This window comes from Lichenostomus cassidix, unplaced genomic scaffold (assembly GCF_008360975.1).
Source record: "Lichenostomus cassidix isolate B80296 unplaced genomic scaffold, HeHo_3.0 HiC_scaffold_35, whole genome shotgun sequence".
Taxonomy (NCBI): domain Eukaryota; kingdom Metazoa; phylum Chordata; class Aves; order Passeriformes; family Meliphagidae; genus Lichenostomus; species Lichenostomus cassidix.
Genome location: NW_028147256.1, coordinates 1,151,155 through 1,170,076, shown reverse-complemented (window position 1 = coordinate 1,170,076; position 18,922 = coordinate 1,151,155). Strand labels below are relative to the sequence as shown.

General features: G+C 53.1%; 2 protein-coding genes and 1 long non-coding RNA gene across 3 annotated transcripts in view; 2 read left to right on the top strand and 1 right to left on the bottom strand.

Annotated features, from left to right (window-relative positions):
* The window catches only part of PPP1R37 (protein phosphatase 1 regulatory subunit 37), a gene marked incomplete at its 3' end in the record, with an annotated part of 35,551 nt that extends 30,635 nt beyond the window's left edge, over positions 1-4,916 (top strand). The window contains exons 13-14 of the mRNA XM_085044015.1: positions 2,562-4,194; positions 4,858-4,916. Of these exons, the coding sequence (XP_084900141.1) occupies positions 2,562-4,194; positions 4,858-4,916 (1,692 nt within the window). The remainder of the gene's footprint in view (positions 1-2,561; positions 4,195-4,857) is intronic.
* A 2-nt stretch (positions 4,917-4,918) lies between these two features.
* Positions 4,919-6,867, top strand: LOC146424012 (uncharacterized). The gene is made up of 2 exons (XR_014847151.1): positions 4,919-4,985; positions 5,970-6,867. It is a non-coding gene; the product is annotated as an uncharacterized LOC146424012 (long non-coding RNA).
* A 4,565-nt stretch (positions 6,868-11,432) lies between these two features.
* NKPD1 (NTPase KAP family P-loop domain containing 1) lies at positions 11,433-15,981 on the bottom strand. Its single transcript, XM_085044060.1, has 3 exons — positions 15,722-15,981; positions 14,847-14,978; positions 11,433-13,094 (listed from the first exon to the last, which is right to left on the bottom strand). Exons 1-3 carry the CDS (start codon positions 15,924-15,926, stop codon positions 11,464-11,466), a joined length of 1,968 nt encoding a protein of 655 aa, XP_084900186.1. The 5' UTR covers positions 15,927-15,981; the 3' UTR covers positions 11,433-11,463.
* Positions 15,982-18,922: the final 2,941 nt, after the last annotated feature.

Here is an 18,922-nt window from a genome sequence, read left to right as displayed (position 1 = left end):
AAAGTCCATTTTTAAGGTTGGATGAGCCCAGAATTCCTGGGATTTGGGGGAAATTCGGGAATTCCGGGTGATGGGAATTTCCGGAGATTCCTGGTTTTGTTTTTCTTCTTTTCCTGGTGGGAAAAGTCCATTTTTAAGGGTGGACATTCCAGGTTTTTCCTTGGATTTGCCAATTTTTTCCCTGGATTTGCAGTTTTTCGTGGTGAGAAAAGTCCATTTTTAAGGTTGGATGAGTGTTGGAATTCCCGGGATTTAGGGAAATTTGGGAATTCTGGGAGCGGGAATCGCTGTGGGGTGGGTGGTGGGAATTTCCAGAGATTCTCGGTGGTGTTTTTCTTCTTCCTGGTGGGAAAAATTCCAGGTTTTTCCTGGGATTTTCCATTTTTCCTGCTGGGAAAAGTCCATTTTTAAGGGTGGATATTCCAGATTTTTCCTGGTGGGAAAAGTCCATTTTTAAGGTTGGATATTCCAGATTTTTCCTTGGATTTATTGGTTTTTTCCTGGTGGGAAAAATCCATTTTTAAAGGTGGATATTCCAGGTTTTTCCTTGGATTTGCCAATTTTTTCCCTGGATTTGCAGTTTTTCGTGGTGAGAAAAGTCCATTTGTAAGGTTGGATGAGTGTTGGAATTCCCGGGATTTGGGGAAATTTGGGAATTCCGGGTGTGGGAATTGCCGTGGGTTGGGTGGTGGGAATTTCCGGAGATTCCTGGTGGGAAAAGTCCATTTTTAAAGGTGGATATTCCAGGTTTTTCCTTGGATTTATTGTTTTTTCCCTCATGGGAAAAGTCCATTTTAAGGGTGGATATTCCAGATTTTTCCTTGGATTTGTTGGTTTTTCCTGGTGGGAAAAGTCCATTTTTAAGGGTGGATATTCCAGATTTTTCCTTGGATTTTCTATTTCTCCTTGTTGGAAAAATCCATTTTTAAGGTTTTTCCTTGGATTTGTTGTTTTTTCCTGGTGGGAAAAGTCCATTTTTAAGGGTGGATATTCCAGATTTTTCCTTGGATTTGTTGTTTTTTTCCTGGTGAGAAAAGTCCATTTTTAAGGTTGGATGAGCCCAGAATTCCCGGGATTTGGGGGAAATTTGGGAATTCCGGGTGGTGGGAATTTCCAGAGATTCCTGGTTTTGTTTTTCTTCTTCCTGGGATTGTCTCCTGATGGGAAAAATCCATTTTTAAGGTTTTTCTTTGGATTTATTGTTTTTTTCCTGGGGAGAAAAGTCCATTTTTAAGGGTGGATATTCCAGGTTTTTCCTGATGGGAAAAGTCCATTTTAAGATGTGGATATTCCAGGTTTTTCCTTGGATTTGCCATTTTTCCTGGTGGGAAAAGTCCATTTTTAAGGTTTTTCTTTGGATTTATTGGTTTTTTCCTGGTGGGAAAATTCCATTTTTAAGGGTGGATATTCCAGATTTTTCCTTGGATTTGTTGGTTTTTTCCTGGTGGGAAAATCCCATTTTTAAGGATGGATATTCCAGATTTTTTCTCAAATTTGCACTTTTTCTGGGAATTGAAAATTTGTGGGATAACAGGTCCTCCGTGGCTCTGAGAATTTTTGGGAATCTCCGGGAATTTTGGGAATTTTCAAGATCCAATCCTTTGTATTCCCACCATTGGGGTTTTGGGGGATCCAATCCCAATGGGAAAAAAATCCCATTTTTTGATAAAAACCCCAAATCCTCCCGACATTCCCAAAATTTTTCCCACAAAATTTTTCCCCTGATGGGATTTTCCCAACAGGATTTTCCTGATGAGATTTTTCCCACATTCCCAAACTTTTCCCAACATTCCCAAAATTTTTCCCACAAAATTTTTCCCCAACGGGATTTTTCCCAGTGGGATTTTCCCAACATTCCCAAAATTTTTCCCTGATGGGATTTTCCCGATGGAATTTTCCCAATGGAATTTTCCCACCAGGATTTTTCTCACTGAGATTTTTCCAATGGGATTTTTCCCACCAAGATTTTCCCACCATTCCCAAAATTTTTTCCCACCATTCCCAAAACTTTTCCTGACATTCCCAAAATTTTTCCCACCAGGATTTTTCCCACCGGGATTTTTCCCACGGGGATTTTCCTGCCATTCCCAAACTTTTCCCAACATTCCCAAACTTTTTCCCACAAAATTTTTCCCCGACGGGATTTTCCTGATGGAATTTTCCCAATGGAATTTTCCCACCAGGATTTTCCTGATGGGATTTTTCCAATGAGATTTTCCTGACGGGATTTTCCCAATAGGATTTTCCTGATGGAATTTTCCCACTGAGATTTTCCCGCCATTCCCGACATTCCCAAACTTTTTCCCAAAATTTTTCCTGACATTCCCAAACTTTTTCCCAAAATTTTTCCTGACATTCCCAAACTTTTTCCTAAAATTTTTCCTGACATTCCCAAATTTTTTCCAAAAATTTTTCCTGACATTCCCAAACTTTTTCCTAAAATTTTTCTTGCTATTCCCAAACTTTTGCCAACATTCCCCAATTTTTTTCCCACCATTCCCAAACTTTTCCCAACATTTCCCAAATCTTTTCCCAACATTCCCAAACTTTTCCCGCCATTCCCAAACTTTTCCCCGCAGGTCAAGAGCTTCCTGGAGACCCAGAAAGCTCTGCTGGCCGAAATCCAGAACGGCTGCAAGCGGAATTTCATCCTGGCCAAGGAGAAGGAGGAGAAGGAGCAGCAGCTGCAGCATTCCTCCTCCATGGCGGAAATTTCCGGAACGGAAAATCCCAACGACGATCCCGACGAAGATCCCGAGGCTGGCAATGCTTCCCCAGCTCCGGAGGAAAACGGGAATGTCGCTCCGGCCGGAGATTCCAGCTCGGACACCGAGGAGGAGGAGGAGGAGGAGCAGCCGGATGGGAAGGAGGATTTGACTCCATCCCGACCCTCGGAATCTTCCGGGAATTCCGGGAGTTCTGGGAGTTCTGGGAATTCCGGGAATTCCAGCGCCGAGCGCAGGATTTCCGTCTCCAGCCCCGGCAGAGGCCACAAGGTCTTCGTGGTGACTCGGGTGGAGAACGTTCCCGAGGCGGCCGGCGACGTTCCCAAGAAATCCGGGATTGTTCCCGACGGATCCGGGGTCATTCCTGAGAAATCTGGGAGCGTTCCCGACGGATCCGGGGTCGTTTCTGAGAAATCTGGGGTCGTTCCCGAGAAATCCGGCGCCATTCCCGACGGATCTGGGGTTGTTCCTGAAGGATCCGGAGTTATTCCCGACGGATCCAAGACAATTCCCGATGGATCTGGAGTTGTTCCCGAGAAATCCGGGATCGTTCCCGATGGATCCGGGGCAATTCCTAAAGGATCTGGAGCCGTTCCCGACGGATCCAAGGCAATTCCCGATGGATCTGGAGTTGTTCCCGAGAAATCTGGGATCGTTCCCGATGGATCTGGGGCAATTCCCCATGGATCCAGAGTTATTCCCGATGGATCCAAGACGATTCCCGATGGATCCAAGACGATTCCTGATGGATCCAAGGTGATTCCTAAAGGATCTGGAGCCGTTCCTGACGGATCCAGAGTTATTCCTGAAGGATCCAAGACAATTCCTGATGGATACAGAGTTGTTCCCGATGGATCCAAGACAATTCCTGATGGATCCAAGGCGATTCCCGATGGATCCAAGGCAATTCCTAAAGGATCTGGAGTTATTCCCGATGTATCCAAGACAGTTCCCGATGGATCCAAGGCGATTCCCGGTGGATCTGGGTTCATTCCCGATGGATCCGGGGCAATTCCTAAAGGATCTGGAGCCGTTCCCGATGGATCCAGAGTTGTTCCCGATGGATCCAAGACAATTCCTGATGGATCCAAGACAATTCCCGATGGATCCGGAGTTATTCCCGATGGAACTGGGACAATTCCCGATGGATTCGGAGTTATTCCCGACGGATCTGGGATCGTTCCCGACGGATCCAAGGCCGTTCCCGACGGATCTGGGATCATTCCCGACGGATCCAAGGCCGTTCCCGACGGATCCAAGGCCATTCCCGCTCTCCCCAGCCCAGCTCCCGCCCCAATTCCCGAACTCCCGCCCTCCCGGGCCAACGGAGCCGAGGGAATTCCGTGCGCCGGGAATTCCTCCCGGGATTCGCCGCTGCCCAACGGGCTGAAGGCGGATTTCGCTCGGGCGCTGCCGGAGCCGGGGCCGGAGGGAGAGGGGAAAACGGGAATGTGCGCCGCCGAGCACGGTGAGAGTCCGGAATTCCCGAATTCCTGAGGGTTCTGAGATCCCGAATTCCCAAGGGTTTTGAGATTCTGAATTCCTGAAGGTTGAGATCCCGAATTCCCAAGGTTTCTGAGATCCCGAATTCCCAAATTCCTGAGGGGTCTGAGATCCCGAATTCCTGAGGGGTCTGAGATCCTGGATTCCCGAATTCCTGAGGGTTGAGATCCCGAATTCCTGAGGGGTCTGAGATCCTGGATTCCCGAATTCTTGAGGGGTCTGAGATCCCAAATTCCCAAGGGTTGAGATCCTGAATTCCCAAGGGTTGAGATCCCGAATTCCTGAGGGTTCTGATATCCCAAATTCCCAAGAGTTTTGAGATTGTAATTCCCGAGGGTTCTGATATCCCGAATTCCTGAGGGTTCTGATATCCCAAATTCCTGAGTTTTCTGAGATCCCAAATTCCCAAGGGTTGAGATCCCGAATTCCTGAAGGTTTTGAGATTGTGAATTTCCGAGAGTTCTGAGATCTCAAATTCCTGAGTTTTCTGAGATCCCAAATTCCCGAGGGTTGAAATCCCAAATTCCCAAGGCATGAGATCCCAAATCCACGGGGTTAAAAATCCGGGGAAAAGCAGCGGGAAAAGGTGGGAATTGTTCCGGAATGTTCCATGTCAGTGTTCCCGCAGAGCTGAGCTGCTCCAAGAAGGAGCTGCAGGAGCTGCAGGAGCTGCAGGAGTTGCAGGAGCTGCAGGAGCTGCAGGAGCTGCTCCTCGACGCCAGCCTGGACACGGCGCCTGAGCCGCTCTGAGCGCAGGTGAGAGCGCCGGGAAAAACCGGGAATTCTGCCCCGGAACGCCGGGAACGCCGCGGAAATCTGGGAATCTGGGAATATCTGGGAGTATTTGGGAATTGCACACCCTCCCGGGGCTGGGAAAGGTGGGAATATCTGGGAATATCTGGGAAATTTGGGAAATCTTGGAATATCTGGGAAATCCAGGAATATCTGGGAATATGCAGGAATATCCAGGAATACGTGGAAAATCTGGGAATATCTGGGAAATCTGGGAGATTTGGGAATATTTGGGAATATCTGGGAATATCTGGGAATATCTGGGAATTCCACACCCTCCCGGGGCTGGGAAATCTGGGAATATCTGGGAATATCTGGGAAATTCAGGAATATCTGGGAATATCCAGGAATATCTGGGAATATCTGGGAATTCCACACCCTCCCGGGGCTGGGAAAGGTGGGAATATCTGGGAAATCTGGGAATATTTGGGAATATCTGGGAAATTTGGGAATATCCGGGAAATCTGGGAATATGTGGGAATTGCACACCCTCCCAGGGCTCAGAAATCCAGGAATATACGGGAATATCTGGGAATATCCGGGAATTCCACACCCTCCCAGGGCTGGGAAATCCAGGAATATGGGAATATCTGGGAATATTTGGGAATATCTGGGAATATTTGGGAATATCTGGGAATATCCTGGAATTCCACACCCTCCCAGGGCTGGGAAATCCAGGAATATGGGAATATCTGGGAATATTTGGGAATATCTGGGAATATTTGGGAATATCTGGGAATATCTGGGAATTCCACACCCTCCTGGGCCTGGGAATATCTGGGAAAATCCAGGAATATTTGGGAATATTTGGGAATATCTGGGAATATTTGGGAATATCTGGGAATGTCTGGGAATTCCACACCCTCCTGGGCCTGGGAATATCTGGGAATATCCAGGAATATTTGGGAATATCCGGGAATTCCATCCCTCTCTCCTCCCTCCCCGCAGGTCGGAAGCCACCAAGGCTTTTCCCTCTTCCCACTCCAACCAAACCTCGGCGAACTTTCGGGACTTTTCTCTCGGAGATCTATAAAAAAACAAAACGGATTTTTCCTGACTTTTCTCCCGGCTTTTCCCGGAATGGGGAAGGAAGGAAGGGGCAGGGAAGGATCCGGAAAGCTGTCCCAGGATCCCAAATTCCCGCCCGAGACACTACAGGCAGCGGAAAGGGTCGGAGCAGCGGGAATTCTGTCCCTAAGGAATTCTGGGATACATGGTTTATTTATTTTTAATTTCCCTTCCTTCTGGTTCTTTTGGGTTTTTTTCGTATTTTCCTTTCTTCGGGAATTTTTCCCCCTTTTTTTTCCCCTTTTTTTCCCTCTTTTTCCCCTTTTTTTTCCCCTTTTTTCCCCTTTTTTCCCATTTCTATTTATCACCAGCCGGGAAAAACCAGGGAGGAGTTGGAAAAGGGGAGAGAGAGAGGTCGGGTGGGGGGAATGCTGGAATTCCTTCTGGGCTCATCCCAAACTTCCAGAGGGGGGAAAATCCGGGAATTTCCCAGCCCGGAATTCCCGGAATTCCTGGAATTCCCAGGGAAATCCCACGGGGGTCGCTTTTCTTTCTCAAGTGCAATAAAATCTTTCAGGGAGCTGCAGGGCCTGGCTGGGGGATGGAATTCCGGAGGGATCTTCCCGACATTCCGGCTGGGAATTTTCGCTGGTGTTTGGGGTTTGATTTCCGTCTTTTCCTCCCTTTCTTTTGGTTTTATTTTTTTTTGTTGTGTGTGTTTTCCCTTCGTTCTTTTTTTCCCCCCCCCGTCGTGGAATTTTTGTTAAACGGCTGTTTTCTAATTAAAGGAATTCTGCATTCGTCACCAGCCCCCTCTTTCTGGGGGCTCATCCCGAAATTCCGGCTTGTTTGGGAGTGGATGGATGGATTTCGGGGGAATTGGATTTTGGGAGTGAATGTCTCAGTTTGAAAGACAGGAGCTGCTAAGAGAGGTTGGACTCTCCCTTAGGACAGAGAATGTGATTTTTCCCCTCCCTCCAAATTATTTTAATTTTGAAAATCAAAAGTTTTCAGGCAAAGGTATGGGGAAAAAAGGAATAACAGTTTGTTTCTAGTACCGATAAACAAGCAATAACAATAATAATAACAACCACAAATAGAACCAGAAACCAATGGCAGATGACTTTTTGAGCTGCTGAGTGATTTCCCATGTGGTGTAATGATGGTTGCAGGCAGCAGGGGCGCTGTTGAGCCCCTGGCCAGGCAGGTCAGGTGCAATGACTCCTGAATGGCTGCAGGTAGCGCTGTGGCGCAGGGTCAGGTGCGATGACTCCTGAATGGCTACAGGAGGCGCTGTGGCGCAGGGTCAGGTGAGAGGCAATGACTCCTGAATGGCTGCAGGTGGCACAGGGTCCGTTCAGATGCAATGACTCCTGAACGGCTGCAGGAGGCGCTGTGGCGCAGAGTCAGGTGCAATGACTCCTGAGCGACTGCAGGTGACGCTGTGACATAGGGTCAGGGCAGGTGTGATGACTCCCGAATGGCTACAGGAGGCGCTGTGGCTCAGGGTCAGATGCAATGACTCCTGAATGGCTGCAGGTGGTGCAGGGTCCGTTCAGATGCAATGACTCCTGAATGGCAGCAAGTGACGCTGTGGCACAGGGTCAGTTCAGATGCAATGACTCCTGAATGGCTGCAGGTGGTGCAGGGTCAGTTCAGATGCAATGACTCCTGAACGGCTGCAGGTGTCGCTGTGGCTCAGGGTCAGTTCAGATGCAATGACTGCCGAGCGGCAGCAAGTACGCTGTGGCTCAGGGTCAGATGCAATGACTCCCAAATGGCTACAGGTAGCGCTGTGGCTCAGGGTCAGATGCAATGACTCCTGAATGGCTGCAGGTGGTGCAGGGTCAGTTCAGATGCAATGACTCCTGAACGGCTGCAGGAGGCGCTGTGGCGCAGAGTCAGGTGCAATGACTCCTGAGCGACTGCAGGTGACGCTGTGGCGTAGGGTCAGGGCAGGTGTGATGACTCCCGAATGGCTACAGGTGGCGCTGTGGCGCAGGGTCAGATGCAATGACTCCTGAATGGCTGCAGGTGGTGCAGGGTCCGTTCAGATGCCATGACTCCTGAATGGCTGCAGGAGGCGCTGTGGCGCAGGGTCAGGTGAGATGCAATGACTCTTGAGTTGCTGCAGGAGGCGCTGTGGCGCAGGGTCAGGTGAGATGCAATGACTCCTGAATGGCTGCAGGTGGTGCAGGGTCAGTTCAGATGCAATGACTCCTGAACGCCTGCAGGAGGCGCTGCGGCGCAGAGTCAGGCAGCTGCAATGACGGGCAGGCTGAGAAGCACGGAGGGCAGCGAAGCAGCTCGGAGCGGCAGAAAGCAGGGCAGCAGGGACGGGCGCCGGCTCTCTCTCTCTCTCTCTCTCCCCGGCCAGCGAGGTAGCAAAGATTTCTGCAGTCGCAGCAGACGCCGCGGTCTCGTGCGGCAGAGGGCAGGGGCAGGCAGCAGAGGCAGCCGGACTCTCCCGGGAAAATGCATCCTGGGGAAACGTGCCCTTTCCCAGTGGGAAAAAAGTTGAATCAAAGCTCACCCAGCCAGGAGAAGAAAAAAAAAACCAGGGCACAGTTGGATTTCCTCTGGTCGCAGCCGAAAAGCAAAGAGCAGCCTCTCCTCTCAGCGTCCAAACCATGAAAGCCAATTCCAACAGACAGCTCTTCCCTCACCCTGCCCCGCCCAAGCACACCTTTTGTCTTTTACAAAAGACTTGATGGCTCTAAACACCCAACTATTTGTTGCTCAGTAACAGGAATGGGAAGAAATTCTAAATGTACCCAACCCCCCCGACGCTCTCCCCGGCTAGCCAGCGAGGTGACAAGGACTCTGCAGCGAGGTGACAGCAGTGTCTGGGACTCCTGTCTGGTGACAGGGACTCAGCGAGGTGACAGGGACTCTGCAGCGAGGTGACAGCGGTGTCTGGGACTCCTGTCTGGTGACAGGGACTCAGCGAGGTGTGAAGGACTCCGCAGCGAGGTGACAGCAATGTCTGGGACTCCTGTCTGGTGACAGGGACTCAGCGAGGTGACAGGGACTCTGCAGCGAGGTGACAGCAATGTCTGGGACTCCCTGTCACCTGTCTGGTGACAGGGACTCAGCGAGGTGACAGGGACTCTGCTGGGGTCCACAGGGACTCCGCAGTCACAGCGATGCCTAAAAATGCTGGTGAACCATTTGAGACACAGACACGTCGTGTAGGAAAAAGGATATTATTTTGGTTTAATAGGATTCCAGGTGCACCACGACGACCAGAACCTCCCAGTACAACGAGTGTACAATTTATGGACCTCACCAATTAGCATAATTATCTAAAATTTCCCAATGGGACACCTAACAAATGAAGTAATTGCCCTCTTATTCTAATTACCTCTCCCCGAAAAGGTCACAACTTAGTTTACAAAAACATGTCCCAGGGATGAGGTTCTTTCAAGGTTGGTGCCTCATGTTCTGGAGATTGTGGGGATTTTTTGTGTTCTCCAAAGAATTCTGAACAAGGCTGGAGCACGAGGAGTTATAAACATGTGGGGCTAAGATACAGGGAGTGAAAAGTACAGGAATGGGAAAGGGTAAAGATACAGGGAGAGAAAAGTACAGGAATGGGAAAAGGGTAAAGAGATTGTTTCGTCTTCTCCAAAAAATTCTGAACAAGGCCGGAGCACGAGGGTTATAAACATGTGGGGCTGAGATTTAGGGAGTGAAAAGTACAGGAATGGGAAAAGGGTGAAAATACAGGGAGAGAAAAGAACAGGAATGGGAAAAGGGCAAAAAGGATATAGAAAAGGGTATAGAAGTCTAATGAAAAAGGACAAAAAACCCATCAGGCATCGACAGCAGACGCCGCGGTCTCGTGCGGCAGGGCAGGGACAGCCGGATTTCCCGACAGCTGCTGCGAGAAAACACAGCCGGGAAAACATTCACTCCCAGTGGGGAAAAAGGTTGAGTCAAAGCTCACCCAGCCAGGAGGAGAAGACAGGGAACAGTTGGATTTTCCTGCAGTCACAGCCTGAAGCAAAGAGCAGCTTCTCCTCCTAGAGTTCCAGTTCCAACCGCTGGTTCCTGCCTTCCCCTGCCCTGCCCAGCACAGCTTTTGGACTTTTACAAAAGAGTTGATGGCTTTAATCAGCCAGCGATTTGGTGCTTAGTAACAGGGATGGAGGAAAAAAAATATTCCAAATTCCCCAACCTCCTGCCTTCCCCTGCCCTGCCCAGCACACCTTTTGTCTCTTACAAAAGAGTTGATGGCTTTAATCACACAGATATTGGTTGCTTAGTAACAGGGATGGAGAAAAAAAAATATTCCAAAGTTCCTCAACCTCCTGCCTTCCCCTGCCCTGCCCAGCACACCTTTTGTCTCTTACAAAAGAGTTGATGGCTTTAATCACCTGGATAGTTGGTGCTTAGTAACAGGGATGGAGAAAAAAAAATATTCCAAGGCTTCCCGACCTCCTCCGACAGTCCCAGTGACAAAATCCTGGGAATTAAAAGCTGGAATTGTCCCCTGGATCATCCCAGTGACAAAATTCTGGGAATTGAAAGCTGGAATTGTCCCCTGGATCATCCCAGTGACAAAATCCTGGGAATTAAAACCTGGAATTGTCCCCTGGATCATCCCAGTGACAAAATCCTGGGAATTCAAAGCTGGAATTGTCCCCTGGATCATCCCAGTGACAAAATCCTGGGAATTCAAAGCTGGAATTGTCCCCTGGATCATCCCAGTGACAAAATCTGGGAATTAAAAGCTGGAATTGTCCTCTGGATCATCCCAATGACAAAATCCTGGGAATTCAAAGCTGGAATTGTCCCCTGGATCATCCCAGTGACAAAATCCTGGGAATTGAAAGCTGGAATTGTCCCCTGGATCATCCCAGTGACAAAATTCTGGGAATTAAAAGCTGGAATTGTCCCCTGGATCATCCCAGTCCTCACCAGTTTCTCCCAGTGACAGAATCCTGAGAATTCAAACCTGGGATTGTCCCCTGGATCATCCCAGTGACAAAATCCTGGGAATTGAAACCTGGAATTGTCCCCTGGATCATCCCAGCGACAAAATCCTGGGAATTAAAAGCTGGAATTGTCCCCTGGACAATCCCAGTCCTCACCAGTTTCTCCCAGTGACAGAATCCTGAGAATTAAAACCTGGAATTGTCCCCTGGATCATCCCAGTCCCTTCCAGCATCTCCCAGTGAAAAAATCCAGGAATTCAAAGCTGGAATTGTCCCCTGGAGCATCCCAGTGACAAAATCCTGGGAATTAAAAGCTGGAATTGTCCCCTGGATCATCCCAGTCCTCACCAGTTTCTCCCAGTGACAAAATCCAGGACCAAAAGCCAGGAATTCCCCAATTCCTTGTCCCCACACAGATCCCAAACCACCCGGGGGGTGTCCAATCCCAATCCTGATCCCAATCCCAATCCCGATCCCGACCCCATTCCCGGGAATCACGGGGGACAGGGACACTGCACCCCGCGGGACACCGGCGCCGCCGCCGCCTTGCCGAGGCGCCCCAAGCCGCGGAGCAATCCCATCTTGTGCCGGATGGAATGGTCCAAGTTCACCGTCGCGCCCAGCAGCTCCCGCGCGTCGCCGGCGCTGAACGGGAAATCCCGAGCCAGGAAAGTGTGGAAAAGCTCGGGATCTCCATCCAAACTCAACACGTTCCCCAACGGCTGCTTCAGGGCGCTCAGCTCGGCCACGTTCTCCTGGAAGATGCTCCAGAGGGATTTGCCGGCCGGATCAACCGCGGCCACTCCCTGCCCGGCGTCCTCCAGGCACTGCAGCGTCCAGCTGAGGCGGCAGGGCCAGCGGTCGGCCAGCACCACCCAGGCGGCGGCGGCGCGAGGGGACAGGACGCCGGCGGCGCCGGAGCGGTGCAGCAGCAGCCGCAGCGTGATGGGGATGGTGTTGACGATGCGCCGGACGTTGGCGCCGTTGTCGGGGAGGTAGCGCGACAGAACGTCGGCGCCGTCGTGGAGGCACCGGAACGCCTCGTGGATCCACGCCACCGCCTCGGAATCCGCCTCCTTCCAGCCCGGAACGGCCGGCTGGTTGCCGCGGGTTTTGGCCACGTTGGCGGTGATGATGCGGTAGAGGAGGTCCTCGCGGGTCTGGATGGCCGCCTCGACGCTGCGCAGGCGGGAGCGAGCGCCGGTCTCGGGGATGGAGAAGGGCAGCGTGACGGCGCGGTTCAGGTAGAGGTAGCCGTTGTCCGCCAGGCCCTTCATGCAGCCCGTCTGCTCCAGGCACGGCACGATGACGCTGGGGTCCACGGCCAGCAGGAAGATGAAGGGGGCGTTGGCGTCCGACAGCAGCGTGGCCATGGCGTTGAACACGCCGGCCACCTTCTCGGGGTAGCACAGGTCCAGGCTGGTGATCTCCATCACCACGCGCAGCCGCCGGCGCTCGAACACCTCCATGAACGCCAGGAAGTCCACCAGCACCTCCACCTCCTCGCGGATCTTGCTCATGAAGCCCAACTGCCCGGCGAACCTCTCGCTGTTGGTCAGCCGCTCGATCTTCTTCTTCTCGCTCACCAGGAAGTTCTTGAGGATGGACAGAGCTCCCAGCACCAGGCTGGAGCCGGACAGCGAGGCCACGGCGCTGCCCACCACCTTGAGGGCGCGGTGCTCCTTGATGCCGGGCACCAGCAGCGCCACCAGCAGGATGGCGATGCCCACCCCCAGCACCAGCAGCAGCCCCCAGAGCCGCAGGCACGTCCCCGTCTTCAGGATCCACTCCCGCTGCGAGAAGCCGGAGGCGAAGCGCGGCCGCGAGCCCATCACGTGGAAGACGCTGAGCGGCAGGGCGCCGAAGTGCTGCCGGATGCGGTGGCACAGCGTGGTCACCAGGCCGGCCCAGAGTTTGTCGCAGCCGGCGAATTCCCAGGCGCTGAAGCGGATGAAGATGAACTCCATGTTTTTCCGGCGCAGGTGGCCCTCGGTGACCACGGGCTCGTAGAAGGCCAGCAGCCACAGGGCCTCCAGGAGGCCCCAGCCGTGGGGGCTGCGCGGCTTGCGGTGACCCCGCAGCAGCTCGGCGGCTTCGCGCTGCGCCATCTCCTCCCGCATGAAAGCTGCGGATGGGAGCCGGGGTTGGGATTGGGGGTTGGAGTGGCGTTTGGGGTGGGAAGGCAAGTTGGGTTGGGTTGGGTTGGGTTGCGTTGGGATAGGATTTGGGACTGGGAATGGGATCTGCGACTGGGAATGGGATTTGAGATTTGGGGTTGGAGTGGCATTTGGGGTGGGAAGGCAAGTTGGGTTGGGTTGGGTTGGATTAGATTGGATTGAATTTGATTGAGTTGGATTGGGTTGGATTGGAATAGATGGGATGGATGGGATGGGATGGAATGGGATATAATTTGGGATGGAATTTGGGATGGGAGATGGGATTCGGGATTTGGGATTTGGGGTTGGAGTGGCGTTTGGGGTGGGAAGGCAAGTTGGGTTGGGTTGGGTTGGATTAGATTGGATTGGATTGGATTGGGTTGGGTTGGGTTGGATTGGGTTGGATTGGATTGGGATGGGATGGGTTGGATTGGGTTGGATTGGATTGGGATGGGATGGGATGGGTTGGATTGGATTGGGATGGGATGGGATGGGACTTGGGATGGGATTTGGGACTGGGAATGGGATTTGGGGTTGGAGTGGCATTTGGGGTGGGAATACAAATTGGGTTGGATTGGATTGGATTGGGTTGGATTGGATTGGATTTGGGATTGGGTTGGATTGGATTGGATTGGGATGGGATTTGGGACTGGGTTGGGATGGGATTTGGGACTGGGACTGGGTTTTGGGGTGGATTGGCATTTGGGGTGGGAATACAAGTTGGGTTGGGTTGGATTGGATTGGATTCGATTGGAATGAATTGGATTGCGTTGGGTTGGGTTGGAATGGGATATAATTTGGGACGGAATTTGGGATAGGAGATGGGATTCAGGATTTGGGATTTGGGGTTGGAGTGGCATTTGGGGTGGGAAGTCCAGTTGGACTGGATTGGATTGAGCTGGAATGGATGGGATTTGGGATTGGGAATGGAATTTGGGATTGCGATTCTGCTGAATTCCCGAGTCACCAGGAGACAACACTCAGGACAGACAACCCCAAATCCATTCCCTGCTCCATGGGAATATCCTCAGGGGATCTCACATTCCCAATCCCAAATTCCCGATAATTCCCCGTAATTCTCGATAATTCCCAATAAGAATTCTCGATAATTGCCCATAATTCCCGATAATTCCTGATAAGAATTCCCACTAATTCCCGATAATTCCTGATAAGAATTCCCAATAATTGCCCATAATTCCCCATAATAATTCCTGATAATTCCCACTAATTCCTGCTAATTCCTGATAAGAATTCCCAATAATAATTTCTGATAATTCCCGATAATAATTCCTGATAATTCCCACTAATTCCTGCTAATTCCTGATAAGAATTCCCGATAATAATTCCTGATAATTCCCACTAATTCCTGATAAGAATTCCCAATAATAATTCCCCATAATTCCCCATAATTTCTGATAATAATTCCCGATAATTCCCCATAATTCCCGATAAGAATTCCCGATAAGAGTTCCCGCTAATTCCCAATAAGAATTCCCAATAATAATTCCCAATAGTTCCCAATAATTCCCGACAGGAATTCCTGCTAATTCCCCATAATTCCCGCTAATTCTCAATAATAATTCCTGATAATTCCTGCTAATTCCCGATAATAATTCCCCATAATTCCCAATAACAATTCCCAATAATTCCCCATAATTCCCACTAATTCCCGCTAAGAATTCCCACTAATTCCCGCCCGGAATTCCCGCTGCCGGACCCACCGGTGACCTTGTCCAGCAGGGTCTCCAGGCGGTGGCCGCAGGGCGCGTAGAAGCCGACGGTGACCGGGGTGGCCGTGTGGCACAGCGTCTTGGACAGGCAGCGGCAATAGATGTCATCCTCCGTCGGGGGCTCTGGAGGGGGGAATGGGATTTGGGATTTGGGATTTGGGATTTGGAGTTAATGGGATTGGGAATGGGATTAATGGGATTTGGGATTTGGGATGAGATTTGGGATGGAATGGAATATGGGATTTGGGATTTGGGATGGTATTGGGATTGGGAATGGATATGGGATTGGGAATGGGATTTTGGATGGAATGGGATTTTGGATGGAATGGGATATGGGATTTGGGATTTGGGATTTGGGATTTGGGATTTGGGATCTGGGATTTGGGATCTGGGATGGGATTTGGGATGGGATTGGGAATGGGATTTGGGATTTGGGATTTGGGATGGGATTTGGGATCTGGGAATGGGATTTTGGAATGGTTGGGAATGGGATTTGGGATTTGGGATTGAGGTCATTGGGAATGGGATTTGGGATCTGGGATGGGATTTGGGATTTGGCACCAAAGCAGGGGGATGGATGGGATTGGGATGGGATTTGGGATTTGGGATTTGGGATCTGAGATGGGATTTAGGATGGGATTTGGGATTTGGGATTTGGGAATGGGACTTGGGATTTGGGATTTGGGATTTGGGAATGGGATTTTGGATGGAATGGTTGGGAATGGGATTTGGGATTAATAGGATAGAGGTCATTGGGAATGGGATTTGGGATCTGGGATTTGGGATCTGGGATGGGATTTGGGATTTGGGATTTGGGATCTGGGATCTGGGATTAATGGGATCTGGGATGTCCCACCCCGCCATACCTCGCTGCTCGGCGCTCCGTCCCTCTCCGGTGGCTCCATGGGGACACGACTGAGGGTCACCCCCTGAGCCCAGCCAGGCCTCGCACTCGTCACAGCCCCCCGGGGACATCCCTGGGGACATCCCTGGGGACATCCCTGGGGACATCTCTGGGGACATCCCCGGCCCTGAGGAACAGCAGGAACCCTGTGGGGACAGGGACACCATGGGGACACCCTGGGGACATTCCCAGGGACACCCTGGGGACACCCTGGGGACATTCCCTGGGGACAACACGGAGAGGTGAACCCTGCAGGGACAGAGACACCCTGGGGACATTCCTGGGGACATCCCTGGGGACATCCTGGGGACATCCCTGGGGACATCTCTGGGGACATCCCCGGCCCTGAGGAACAGCAGGAACCCTGTGGGGACAGGGACATCTTGGGGACACCTTGGGGACACCATGGGGATACCCTGGGGACACCATGGGGACATTCCCGGGGACATCCCTGGGGACACCACAGAAAGGGAACCCCGCAGGGACAGAGACACCATGAGGACACCTTGAGGACACCATGGGGACACCCTGGGGACATCCCCAGCCCCAAGGAACAGCAGGAACCCCGTGGGGACAGTGACATCTTGGGGACACCCTGGGGACACCTTGGGGACATCCCTGGGGACACCACAGAAAGGGAACCCTGCAGGGACAGAGACACCATGGGGACACCTTGGGGACACCCTGGGGACATTCCTAGGGACACCACAGAGAGGGAACCCTGCAGGGACAGAGACACCATGGGGACACCTTGGGGACACCCTGGGGACACAGAGACATGGGGATCCTATGGAATCCCAGGGACACCTTGGGGACACCTTGGGGACACCATAGGGCAGCCTGGCCTGGGGACTCTGGGGACATTGGGGACACTGAGGCAGTCTGGACTGGGGACACTGGGGACACTGGGGACCCCACTGCAGCCCACACTGGGACCTCCCTCCCCACCCCAAATCCCTCCTTTTCCCTCCTTGTCCCTGTCCCTGTCCCTGTCCCCATCCCTGTCCCTGTCCCTGTCCCTGTCCCTGTCCCTGTCCCTGTCCCTGTCCCTATCCCTGTCCCGGTCCCTGTCCCATCCCTTCCCGGGATTTATCCAAGATCAGGACCGGCGCAGCCCGAAGATCCCAATTCCAATTCCACCCCAATCCCAATCCCATCCCAATCCCATACCCAAATCCCACCCCAGTCCTACCCGGGGCTGGGGACAGGGCTCCATCCCTGTCCCTGTCCCTGTCCCTGTCCCTGTCCCTGTCCCATCCCTGTCACCTCCCTGTCCCATCCCTTCCCGGGATTTATCCAAGATCAGGACCGGCTCATCCCTAAAATCCCAATTCCACCCCAATCCCACTCCCACCCCAATCCCACCCCAATCCCCCCCAGTCCTACCCGGGGCAGCTCCAGCGGCTCCATCCCTGTCCCCGTCCCTGTCCCCAGCCCTGTCCCCGCTCGGTCCCCTCCCTCCCCGCGATTTATAGGATTGGGATCGCCGGGATCGCGGCCAGGCAGGAGCGGCTCGGGCAGAAATTCCGGCTGGGCTCGGCCTGAGTCAGGGCGCAGCAATTCCCGCCCGGATCCGGCCGGGAGGGGACAGCGGCGACAACGGGGACAAAGGGGACAGCGGGGAAGAGGGGACAGTGTGGGGACAGTGAGGGGACAGCGCCGACAATGGGGACAAAGGGGACAGCGGGGGAGAGGGGACAGTGTGGGGCAGAGGGGACAGTGTGGGGCAGAGGGGACAGTGTGGGGCAGAGAGGACAGTGAGGGGACAGTGAGGGGACAGATGGGACAGTGAGGGGCAGAGGGGACAGTGTGGGGCAGAGGGGACAGTGTGGGGCAGAGAGGACAGTGAGGGGACAGTGAGGGGACAGCGGCGACAACGGGGACAAAGGGGACAGCGGGGGAGAGGGGACAGTGTGGGGCAGAGGGGACAGTGAGGGGACAGTGAGGGGACAGTGAGGGGACAGATGGGACAGTGAGGGGCAGAGGGGACAGTGAGGGGACAGCAGGGTCACCGGGGACAGCAGGGACAGTGAGTGGACAGCGGGGACAGTGAGGGGACAGCGGGGACAGTGAGGGGCAGAGGGGACAGTGAGGGGACAGTGAGGGGACAGTGAGGGACAACAGGGACAGAAGGGATAAGGGGACAGTGAGGGGACAAGGAGGGACAGCGGGGATAAAGGGGACAGTGAGGGGACAACGAGGATAGAGGGGACAGTGAGGGACAGAAGGGATAAAAGGGACAGCGGCGACAAAGGGGACAGCGGGGACAGCAGGACCCCCGCCAGGGTCGCCCACCCCCCCGCGCTGGTGGCGCTTGAGGCGGGAGGGGACAGTGCCACCTCTGCTTGGTGACATCGCTGTGGCATCGCTGTGGCATCGCCACTTCCGGTGGCATCTGCCAGAGGAACTTGCTGGCCCGGGCACAGGTGGGGCACAGGTGGGGCACAGGTGGGGCGCAGGTGGCACAGGTGACAACGCGGTGGCCACACCCCCCCCGCCACCGCCTGCTGAGGGGCTGGGTGACGTCACCGCGGTGGGCGGGGACAGTGCCACCCGTATGGGCTGGCCCAGTGTCACCAGTATGGGCTGGGATGGGGTCCCCAGTATGGGCTGGACCAGTGTCACCAGTGTCACCAGTATGGACTGTCCCAGTGTCACCAGTGTCCCCAATATGGAGTGTCCCAGTGTCACCAGTATGGACTGGGATGGGGTCCCCAGTGCCCCCAGTATGGGCTGGACCAGTGTCACCAGTGTCCCCAATATGGACTGGCCCAGTGTCCCCAGTGCCCCCAGTATGGGCTGTCCCAGTGTCACCAGTGTCACCAGTACGGGCTGTCCCAGTGTCACCAGTGTCACCAGTATGGGCTGTCCCAGTGTCACCAGTATGGACTGGGAGGGGGTCCCCAGTGTCCCCAGTATGGGCTGGCCCAGTGTCACCAGTATGGAGTGTCACCAGTGTCACCAGTATGGGCTGTCCCAGTGTCCCCAGTATGGACTGTCCCAGTGTCACCAGTACCACCAGTATGGACTGTCCCAGTGTCACCAGTATGGACTGGGATGGGGTCCCCAGTGCTCCCAGTATAGGCTGGACCAGTGTCCCCAGTATGGACTGTCCCAGTGTCACCAGTGTCACCAGTATGGACTGTCCCAGTGTCCCCAGTAT

Coding starts and splice junctions, on each gene's coding strand:
- NKPD1 (XM_085044060.1), bottom strand. CDS start 15,926: ATGGTGTCCCTGTCCCCACAGGGTTCCTGCTGTTCCTCAGGGCCGGGG. Junction 14,979..15,721: donor ACGGAGCGCCGAGCAGCGAG/GTATGGCGGGGT, acceptor TCCCCCCTCCAG/AGCCCCCGACGGAGGATGAC. Junction 13,095..14,846: donor CCTGCTGGACAAGGTCACCG/GTGGGTCCGGCA, acceptor TCCCATCCGCAG/CTTTCATGCGGGAGGAGATG.